The sequence below is a fragment of the Aquarana catesbeiana genome, linkage group LG06, assembly GCF_042186555.1.
Source record: "Aquarana catesbeiana isolate 2022-GZ linkage group LG06, ASM4218655v1, whole genome shotgun sequence".
Lineage (NCBI taxonomy): Eukaryota > Metazoa > Chordata > Amphibia > Anura > Ranidae > Aquarana > Aquarana catesbeiana.
Genome location: NC_133329.1, coordinates 295,198,058 through 295,210,081, shown reverse-complemented (window position 1 = coordinate 295,210,081; position 12,024 = coordinate 295,198,058). Strand labels below are relative to the sequence as shown.

Sequence of the window (12,024 nt, the reverse complement as noted above, 5' to 3'; positions counted from 1 at the left end):
TAACAAGCTGTTATTGTATAAATATCTCTGTACGATTAAGGCCCCTTTCACACGATCGGACCGTTCAGGTCCGCCTGTCAGTTTTGACGGCGGACCTGAACGGGCGCTCCATGTTAGCCTATGGAACGACGGATGTCAGCGGAGACATGTTCATCCGACCCGGTCCGATCCGCTAAAAGCAGACGGATGGCCCTACGTCCAGGTCCGTCGCTATCAGATCGGGTGAGATCTGATGAAAACAGACATGCTGTGGGGGAGGGACCTGTCATCCGCCGGCTCAGCGGAGATCAACGGGGAGAGATCTCCCGCTGAGCCGGCGGACTCCGTGGAAGCGGAGTCCGCCTCGTGTGAAAGGGGCCTAAGCCAATCCTTTAAAGTGATTGTAAAGACATTTTTTTTCATAAAAACTTTACACTTACCTGCTCTGTGTAATGGTTTTGCACAGAGCAGCCCCAATCCTCTTCTTCTCGTGTCCCCCGCTGGCACTCCTGGTCCCTCCCTCCTGCTGAGTGCCCCCCATAGCAAGAAGCTTGCTATGGGGGCACCCAAGCAGGCTCACTCATGAGTCTCTGCTTTATGTGTCCATTCACACACACATGTGACTCAACTCCACCCCCCGCTCTCTCTCTCCTCATTGGTTCACTGGCTCCAATTGACAATGGCTCCCGCTGCTGTCTCAACCAATGAGGAGGGAGAGACCCAAGTGAGCCGCTGCTCTTGTGCACATCGCTAGATCGAGTTGGGGCTCAGGTAAGTATTAAGGGGTGCTGCTGCACACAGAAGGTTTTTTACGTTTATGCATACAATGGGAAGAAAATAATGCCCCTGTCAGCCAGGTCAGAAGATGGCACATGGTAGGCCCCAGAGCAATCTAGTACAGGCAGATGTCTCCATGCCCATCTATGGCTACTTTTAGCCATTTAGTTTAACTTCAGTACTAGGAATGGAAAGCTCACATTTATTTTTACAACCTGTTTTGGAAAATATGATTATGTGTAGTTATTTTCCATCCTGTACAATTTATTTTAATTCCTTATCTATAATCGCTTTTTAATGATTGTCTATTCTTCCTGTCTCTGTAGGGGCCCAGAGGACACATGCTTTGAGTGTGGGGTATTCCCAGCAATCCTCAGTTTTCCTCTAGATTATCCCTTAAGTCCTCCAAAAATGAGGTTTACATGTGAAATGTTTCATCCAAACAGTAAGTAATAAAATCAACAGATGCTTTTCTTCATCTAATGTATTATTTGAATCTTTTTTAGGGTACTTGCTGTCTATGAACAGACATTCTTGGGATTTTGAGATAATTTCAAAGATTAGTTTGATATTTAAAGTGGAACTTTAACCATAACAAATTGATAAAAATAATGTTGTTTAGCAAGGAACATACATTTCATGTTCATAATTATGCTACCAAAATCAGTGTGTGCTGTAAACTGCCTCCAGCATTTTTACTGTTTCTTCTTGCTGGAGGCTGGCATTTTGCTGAAGCCCAGACCCCATGAGCAGCAGTAAATCCTTAGGCTGCCTAGAAGATTGGCCTCCACAAATTCGCATTGCCTAAAAATAGAGAACAACTGAGTATGTGCAGAGCAGGGTAAGACATTACGTATTACTGGATTTTAAACAGCATAGATACTTATTTTTAATGTTTACATAGCTATACCTGCAAAAGGGGCAACGTGATGAGCAGGACTTAATTTTCTGACTAAAGTTCCACTTTAAAGAATTCAGTCTTAGGTTCACCAATTTTTATAGCTCTATAAAAATGTAACTTCATATTGTTTCCGGCAATGTTTCCTTGTAGGCATTACTTTTTTTCCTAGGGCTTTACCAGGTCTGAGGCAAAAGATATGCAGTCCAGCTTCATACCTTCCTGCTTTATTGCAGACATTATTCACTAGACTTGAACCTTTTAATTTTGACTATTAAACAGTGCTATTACGTATAACAACCAGTCAGCATTCTTTTTGTCCTGATCTGTCTTCTGCTGTGTGAACTTTGAAAGTTGCTATGATTAAATGCACTTAAATTGATACTAAATGGTATTTTTTTTTTAATAACTTAAAAAGAATGTTATACCTGCTCTGTGCAGTGATTTTGCACAGACCAATTCCTTTCCTCCTCTTTGGCAGTCCCCTGCCAACACTGTCCACTCTTCCTTCCTTTGGGTGCCTCCTTAGCATGCCTGGTTCTAAGGAGGCTTGTGGACACATGCTCCCGAGCCAGGCTGTGTGCAGCCATAAATGCACATGGTGCAGGTAAGGCTCACCCTTAACAGCAGTAGGAGCTTATGGCTTCCACTGCTCTCATGGTCTCCTATGAGACCAGGAAGTGAGAAGAGCGTTGCCGCAGCCAGGACAATGCTGGAGCAGCAAGAGGACTCGAGTACAGTAATTGTTTAGGGATAGGGGAGAGTAGGATAAGTAGTGATTTTTTTTTTTTTTATCTTAATGCAGAGAATGCATTAAGGCTAAAAAACAAAAACATTTTGACTTTTGAACTACTTTAAGAAATGGCACTCATTGTGCTGTTCATTGAATGAGACTGATTATTTAGACCTTTCTAAAATACAGGTTATAATCTTAACATTGATGCTAAATGACTGCAGAAAGAACATTAGTAACAGGAAAAGTCAATGGTAGAGTTTGTTGTGTAGCATTATGCTAAGTCTGAATGGACCCAAGAACTGTCATTGTATAAAAGGAAACAATAAGTAAGACCCATTACATACATGCCAGATAGATTCAATTGCACTCAATGCTGCCATTTCTTCAAAAACAAAACTAATAGTTTTACATATTGCAGGACATCCATCGTTAGAGAGTATTTGTTCTTACAAAGCAAAAACACTTTTGCACACTGACTGGTACTGACTAGTATTCCAGCATTTCTTCTCCCTCAATTTCTCTCCCCCACCCAGCTAATGTGACCCAAGTGCTAAAAGAGAAGGGGGGAAGTCAAACAAGGATGCTGTGCAGATGCCCAAAATCCTACTTCTGAACTGATGACATCAGCAGTTGTTATAAAGCTGGTAGCTGGCCCACATGGTTCCAAGACTGTAATCTTGCACAATAAAAACCTGTGGCTTTGTGTAACAAAAATGCAGATTTGAGCTCGTATACAATTTGGGGGCTATTTTTTGACATTTTGCCAAGGTTGGCAAAGGTTGGCAAAAAGGCTGCTTTATCCCATACATAAAAAGTGCCTTTACCTTTATGGTAATTGCAGAGCCTTATGCATATACCAAAAAAATATAAAGTAATATTGCGCTTGTGTTAAATAAGTGTAAAGCAGCAACAAATATTGTGAGATATAAAACAAAAACGATAAAGAAAGTAAGTTGCACTGAAAATTAAAATGTACAAATAATGTAGAAAAAGGAGGTTTCAATAAAGTCCAAACGCACAAAAGGTTAAGATCACAAAGTCAAATGGCTATGGAACAAACAGAAACTCCTCATATGGTGTAAGAAAGGGGAACTTGAAAGGGAATCCTCCACCTTATGAGTGCCACTGACACACAGGTTAAGATGTAATCTTACCGGAAAACCAGCATCCTCTAATTACGCAAGATCAAATCAGCCTTAGTACATCCACCATTGGCAAGGTCCAAGGAATACAGCGGTGATGGTGTGTAATTCATATGAGATTCCTTCAGATTTGGACTCTGGTTATCCGGACATTCCAGCTGTGAACCAAATGAAAACAAAAGAGCTTCAGTAGTGTAAAACCTTCTTAAAGGAGTTTATAGGGCTAAAAACTGTACATGCACATTCCCAACGGAGTAAGCCAAAACAGCAACAATCAGCAGCAGATACAAGAACGCAGTGACAGGTATGTGTTCTTCCACCTGACCGGTTTCGTCACGAGCGGACTTCTTCCGGGGCATAGGAAACACTTCCTGTCATCGCTATTTAAGCAAGTAAATCAAGCCAAGCCTCGCTTTTACTAGAATAACCATGCTCCTCAAATCCAAGCCTCGATCTAGACTTAAGTCAATTCAAGCTTCACTTACAGTAGCGCAAACCTATAGGGGTGAAACTATTGTAGTGCACACCCGACATGACGTCTGTGTGTCTTAAGTGTCCCTATACCTGGAATAAACCACAACTGGAGATATAAAAACTGATGTGAACTAAAACTAAGTGAAGCTGGACGTGGCTCGGGACTTGTCACATTATCATTACTAAAAGAAATGAAAATGAGAGAAACAGGAGTAAAAAATGAATTTAAATAAATCAAAAAGCAATTATACAAAACATTTATATAATTAATAAAACAGTTGACATCCCAATCTACGTTGAGGCCATGAGGATTATAACTTTTGAGAATATATATCCACCTGGGCTCCATTCTAGATAATTCTCTTGCTAGAGAATGTGAGTCTCTATTGTGTACAAGATCATAGTGCCGTGAGACACTGTGATTCTTGTATCCTTTTTTAATGTTAGCAATATGCTCATTGAGCCTAACATTAAAGCCCGGGTGGTCTGGCCCACATATTGAAGCCCACAGGGGTACTGAAGAAGACCTCATGTGTGATACGGCCGGATCATCAGAGCATGGAACATCGCTGTAGCAGCTTTCATTTCAATTGCCGCGTGGTTCCCGCACTCGCTGTCACATACAGTCCGGTCCAATCCCTGGACGTGTTACGCGAGGAGGCGGGGCTGTATGTGATGGCGAGCGCTGGGAACACATGGCACTTGAAATGAAAGCTGTAAGGCTACTTTCCCACTGAGGCACTTTACAGGCGCTACAGCGCTAGAAATAACACCTGTAAAGCGCCTCTCCAGTGTGAAAGCCGAGTGCTTTCACACTGGAGCGGTGCGCTTGCAGGACGGTCAAAAAAGTCCTGCAAGCCGCATTTTTGCAGTGCCGCAAAACCACGCTTTACGGGCGGTTTTAACCTTTTTTGGGCCACTAGCGGGGGGGTTAAAACTGTCCTGCTTGCGGCCGAATAGCGACGCTGCTTTACCGCCGACGCCCACAACGCCCCAGTCTGAAAGTAGCCTTACAGTGATGTTCCTCGCCGCTCTGATGATCCGGCCAGCAATCCTCTTCCTCTGCTCTCTTCCCCTGCACAGGTAGGCTGCATTGATGGGCACAGGTAGGCTGCATTGATGGACACAGGTAGGCTGCATTGACAGACACAGGTTAAGCAACATTCATGAACACAGGAGAAGTAGCATTGATGGGACACAGGTTAGCTGCATTGATGGACACAGGTAAAGAAGCATTGATGGAAACAGGTAGGCTGCATTGATGGACAAAGGTGAAGCAGCATTGATGGACACAGGTAGGCTGCATTAATGGACACAGGTTGATGGACACAGGTAGGCTGCATTGTTGGGCACAAGTGAGGTTGCATTGATGGACACAGGCTGCATTGTTGGGCACAGGTGAGGTTGCATTGATGGACACAGGTCGGCTACATTATTGGGCACAGGTGAGGCTGCATTGTGGGACACAGGTGAAGCAACATTGATGGACACAGGTAGGCTGCATTATTGGGCACAGGTGAAGCGGCATTGATGGCCACAGGTATGCTGCATTATGATATCCAATTAAATTATGGAAGAAGGAAGGTCTAGAGGGGGGATCGAGGACACTTTGTACTATTCTATCTTTCACAGAAAACACACCCCTGTAAATAACTTGTGGTTTGGACAGAAGTAAAGATGTAAGTACACTGTCATTAAGTAAAATATGCAGTGTTTCTGTGTTATTTGCTTGATAGCATAGTGTTGTGAGGAATAAGAAGTAAAAAAAAACATCCCAAAATTAGCTGTATTAATGGTAGTCTCAGGTTTGTCACATAATAGTATAGATCTATCGGTATTTTTGACCTGCTCTGTAGTGGTGTTCAAAAAAACAGGGTCATATGCTTCTCAACAAATCTTTGAGCAAGGAGTGAAGCCTGTTTATTGAAGTGATTCAAGTTGGTACAATTCCTTCTAATGCGAAGAAACTATCTGTTGGGGACCCCATCCAACTATGCTTTCTGATGACAGCTGTCTCTGGAAATATATGCATTTCGGTCGGTGGTTTTAAAAAAGTGGTGGTGGTCAATCTACCCTCCTCCACTCTAATATCCAAGTCCAAAAAATGGTTCTGGGTCTGGCTCATTCGTCGTTATGACTTAGGGAATCCAAAAAGTCAATCAAGGAGACAGAGTCACCTTTCCATAGGAGGAGGATGTCATCTATATAACGAGCCCACAAGGCTAAATTAGGCCTCTGTTGTGTATAGATGACATCCTCCTCCCACTGGGCCATGAACAGATTCGCCACACTAGGGGCATATTTAGCCCCCATGGCGACACCTCTATTCTGTAGAAAATATTTTTCCCCAAACCAAAAATAATTATGAGTTGCTACAAATTTGAGAAGGTCAATCACAAAATCCTTGCTAACATTAAAAAAGGATACAAGAATCACAGTGTCTCACAGCACTATGATCTTGTACGCAATAGAGACCCACGTCTGACCCGTTTGTCGGTATAGACCATTTTATTCCCTACTGGAGGGGAAGTCCTAAAGTAAGAGAATTATCTAGAATGGAGACCAGGTGATATATATTCTCAAAAGTTATACTCCGCATGGCCTCAACGTAGATTGGGATGTCAACTATTTTATTTATAATTCCTAGTTATTTTATTTTATTTATTAATTATATTATTTTTTGTATAGTTGCTTTTTGATTTATTTCCATTAATTTTATAGACCTGTTTCTCTCATTTAATTTTTTTTAGTAATGATAATGTGACAAGTCCTCAGCCACGTCCAGCTTCACTTAGTTTTAGTTCACATCAGCTTTTATATCTCCAGTTGTGCTGTATTCCAGATATGGGGACACTTGAGACACACAAACGTCATGTCTGGTGTGTACTACGATAGTTTCGCCCCTCTAGGATCCTACTATTGTAAGTGAGACTTGAATTGACTGTTAAGTCTAGATCGAGGCTTGGATTTGAGCCGCATGGTTATTCTAGTGAAAGCAAGACTTGGCTGGATTTACTTGCTTAAATAGCGATGACAGGAAGTGTTTCCTTTGCCGGGAAGAAGCCCACTTGTGGCGAAACCGGTCAGGTGGAAGAACACATACCTGTCATTGGTGAAAAAAATACCCCCAAATAAGGTTGTGGGACTTTTACGGCAGCAGCGTAATGTAAAAACAATTTTATTCCATAGAAAAATGTATATATGTATACAAAACATTAGCATAGTTAATAAACATAACACAGTGAACACAATAAAAAGCTGAAACACAGCTGTACTGATGTGCATTGGATAAAGATGCTTGTAATGTCTTCCACGAAGGCCTACGCGTTTCGGGACTGAAACTGCTACTGTTTGTTGCTGTTTTGCCTTACTCCGTTGGGAATGTGCAAGTTTTTAGCCCAATAAACTCCCTCAAGAAGGAGGGGCGCATGTGCGCGGCTTTACATGGCAGACGTCTCTCTGTGAAGCTCCGCACTCCCTGCCGCATACTCGGGACTATAACGCTCCTCTGAACTGGCAATTCAGCTCCCGTTTTCCAGGGATCACCTCTCTACATACCAGTGCCTCCTCCGGTATGGTGTTAACGGGTCATCGTGGCAAAACAAAGCCAAAACCCATTAAAGAAGCGCTGGCCTGCGCTTCCTCCAAGATGGCGGCGAAGGCCCGAGCCCTGGCTGAACAAACGGCGTCCTCTCCTGCACGCTCAGACATGCTAGAGAGCGAGGAAGAGACTGACATGCAATCTAACCCAGACGGCTCCCCTTCCATTCCACAAGCAGGTATGTCACAAACTGCTTTTATAAGACTAATGGAATCAATGCTCCACAAGGCCCTAAAGACAACATCGGATCAGATCACTAATAGCCTGACACGAGAAATTTGTGTGATAGGCCAACGCATAGCAGACCTAGAAACCAGGGTTGACGATATGGAGCTAACCTTACAAGAACAGGCCCAAGAACAAATTGCCCTCCGTGAAGAAAACGCTATGCTTTATCACGTCTTGAAGACGCTGAAAACCGTTCTCGCAGGTCCAACTTGCGCCTCCGAGGTATACCAGAAGCGATAGATGATTTGCAATCGTTTACCACATCGTTGTTTCAGGAGCTGGCGCCTTCTATACCTATCGAGCGCCTTGAGTTTGACAGAATCCACAGAGCACTCACCCGTCGCCAAACTGATGGGCCGCCACGAGATATCATTGTCAAGCTGCATTTTTTCCGCACGAAGGAACAACTACTAGCAGCGGCACGAAACAAGAACTCCCTTCAGTTCCAGAGCCATGATTACCAACTGTTCACTGACTTAGCACCTCTCACCATTGCTAAACGTCGTGCTATGAAGCCGCAGCTGCAGATACTACAACAGCATCAGCTTAAGTACACATGGCGGCTCCCATTTGCTTTGCAATTTTCTTTTCAAGGGCAGCAACATACCTGCACCACCCCGGACTCGCTACAACGTCAGCTGGAGTCTCTTCACCTGTCGCCCCAGGTACACCAATCGGTAACATCACTTCCTCGCACGCCAGCCAGATCTGCCTCCCAGCCATACACCACGACCCCAAAGAGGAATAATCCTGACCCATTGTCTGTCGGGAAAGGAACCCCAGCACGATCATCTGGAAACTACCACCCTAGCCCGAAATCTCAAGCCCTTCACTGACGATCAGGAAGATACTTTTCTTTTCTTATTTTCTACCTTTGTTTTTCCAGTGTACAGGTTCTCGGTTGCATCCGCAGTGGCTGACCTTACATAGGACTCATCTGCGACCAGGACCTGCTGGATGACATTGGTCGGTTTGTGTGCTAACTCTACATCCTGAATGACTTTTCTACAGGGCTTCCAGGCCCCCTAGGGCCTGTTCAGGTTCAGTTATTTTATTGTTTTCCTGTTTTATTGTTTTACTTTAATGCTGTTTTCCTGCTTGCTTTAATAATGTACTCGTAAGCTGTATGAGCTTAAGTACGCTTAAACTGGCCCACACTTAGTGAGCCAGATTAATCTCATTACTCTGCCATTCCCACTCTGGCACTATAGTAATACAGTACTCATATTCCCTCTAAACTAAACCTCGTATAATGTTAATTTCGGATCCAATTTACTAGACTATTATATCCCTTTCCCCTAATTTTCCCTACTCCCCCCCCCCCCCCTTTTTCTCTCCCCCCTCCCCCCTTCCTCCCCTTGCCCCTCCCCTGGTCCTTTTCCCTTCCCCCTATCCTTTTCCCCATGTCACCGAGGGGTCCTGCTGGCCTTCCATCACACCATACCATTCACCCCTGTATCTGAAATAAAAGACCCAGAAGGTCGCTACTTAATTCTTGTAGGCCTGCTGCAAGATGTAACAACAACTTTTGTTTCTTATTATGCCCCCAATACTAACTCAAACCCCTTTTTCTCACATTTGTTACAGGTAGTAAGAACACATTGTAAGGGAACTTTATTTCTGTGTGGTGATTCCAATTCTGTGTTGCAACCACATACGGATAAATCACCCTATGCCCCTGAACATCACACCCCCTCAATCCAATTCCGTAAACAAATACAAAAGGCCTCTCTCTTAGATACATGGAGAGAATTGAATCCCACAAAGAGAAACTACACAATTTACTCACACCCCCATAAATCCTTCTCCAGAAATGATGACATTTTAATTTCTATAGCATCCGCCCCACTCCTCCTTCATTCGCATATCCGACCAATCCCATGGACAGACCACTGTGCTGTTATTACCACATTGTCCTCCTTAATACCACAGGTGACAAACAGGTCGTGGTGCATGAATGACTCTCTCCTAAAGCAACCAATCATACTGTTTAGATATCCAAGTAGCCCTCAAAGACTACCTAACACATAACGCCACCCCCGACATCTCCCCTATATTGCTCTGGGAAGCTCATAAACCAGTCATTCGAGGCACATGCATCTCAGTTGCGTCACATCTCAATAGAGATAAAATTCTCAGATTACACCAACTTAAGTCAGAATACCACAATAACTTTCTACAATTCCAAACCAGTCCAACTGAAGCACATAAAACAACTCTGGAAAAGACTAAATTTGAATTAGATCTACTTCTGGCTGAAGCGGCTGATAAGACTATCCGCAGATCCAATCATACGATCTATACCAAAGCAAACAAACCAGACACATACCTGGCTTTACGCCTCCGCAGACCAGACCGTGTTCGTGTTCCCATCAGACTCAGACTGGCTAAAGACACGATTACTAGTAATCCGATCAAAATTCTCTCTGAATTCCGAAAACAGTTGGCAAATCTTTATGAGTCTAAAACAACGTTTCCACTGCATCAAGCGGAAAAACTTTTCCGTAATCTGCCTATCCCCACATTGTTAGATGCCAGTCGCAAGCTAATGGAGAGCACGATCACAACAGAGGAAGTCTTACCGGCCATCAAGTTGCTCAAACCCCTAAAACGTCCGGGCCCGGATGGCCTTCCTAGCCTCTATTATAAAAAATTTGCAACTGAATTAGCCCCCCTTCTTACCAATTCTTTTAACGCTATACTTAGACAGCACTCTTTTGGTAGAGACACATTGACGGCACTTATATCAATGATCCCGAAGCCAAACACAGATGTCACCTTATGGTCCAACTATTGACCAATTTCACTCTTAAACGTGGACATCAAGATCCTGGCCAAAATTTTAGCCCTACGCCTCAATCCTATTATAGGGGGATTGATACATAAAGACCAAGTAGGTTTTATACCTAAACGACAAGCGAGCGATAACATTTGACGTGTGATCCTCCTACAACACCTAGCCCATTCTCGTAAAATTCCGATGCACCCCCTTTCCTTAGACATACGGAAAGCTTTTGACACAGTCTCTTGGCCCTATTTATTTTATATTCTTCAGCGTTGGGGCTTTGGCCCACATTTCCTGGGCTGGATCAATGCATTATACAACCACCCACAGGCATATGTGCACTATTCAGGATTTCGTTCGGAACCCTTCCCGATTTCGCGAGGAACCAGACAGGGCTGCCCCTTATCCCCCTTATTATTTGCGCTCCTGATCGAACCCTTAGCTGCCCTGATAAGAACTAACGCTGACATCCGAGGCTTAGAGGTTGCTGCAACCTCACACAAACTGTGTCTCTTTGCTGATGATGCCCTCTTGTTTATTACATCACCCCATACCACCCTCCCAATCCTAATGCGCACCTTAGATAGGTTTGCTCGGATCTCTGGGTTAGAAGTCAACCAAACTAAATCAAAAGCTCTCAATGTGTCTCTACCTCATGCTGATTTAGATAAGCTACGCCAAAATTTCCCTTTTCATTGGTTCTCCACATCTATTCCCTATCTAGGGATTAAATTGACAAATGATCCAATAAACTTGTTCTAATCCAACTATCTTCCAATGCTAACCCAGCTAACTTCTCTTCTTAACTCCTGGCTACCCTTATGTGTCTCCTGGCTCGGACGTATTGCAGCTGTGAAAATGTCCTTGTTACCGAAACTGTTGTATTTATATAGAGTGCTTCCTATTGCGGTCCCCCCTTACTACCATAGGATTATACAAAACAAAGTCTTTAAATACATTTTGGGCCCTACACGACCCAGAGTTGCGAGACCTGTTCTACTCCGTAACAGGCTCAGCGGAGGCCTTGGTATACCCAACTTTTTACATTATTATCACGCAGCTAGGCTGGCTCAGTCTACTCTTTACCACTCTAAATCTGAAATACCACTCTGGGTCAGCCTTGAGGCTATTGATTTACACCCGATTACTATAACTAATTTGCTATGGCTCAACAACACGAGGCCCTATAACCAATCCATTAAAGCAACATACACTTAAACTCTGGGATAGATTGAAGACCCCCTTCAAATTGATCTCCCTGCACTCCCCGCTTCTGTCTTTCCTAGGTCACCCTAAATTTTATCCAGCCTACACAGAACCAGTTTCATTTCAGGCCTGGGTACGGGCGGGTCTGACTCGAATATGTGACCTAGTTAATGGTAATACTTTAAAATCATTTCCAAG

The 12,024-nt window shown here is 43.6% G+C and overlaps 1 protein-coding gene across 1 annotated transcript in view; it reads left to right on the top strand.

Moving 5' to 3' along the window:
• UBE2G2 (ubiquitin conjugating enzyme E2 G2) overlaps positions 1-12,024 on the top strand; it is a 145,135-nt gene that overhangs the window by 117,804 nt on the left and 15,307 nt on the right. Inside the window, exon 4 of the mRNA XM_073633469.1 lies at positions 1,083-1,201. Within this exon, the coding sequence (XP_073489570.1) occupies positions 1,083-1,201 (119 nt within the window). The remainder of the gene's footprint in view (positions 1-1,082; positions 1,202-12,024) is intronic.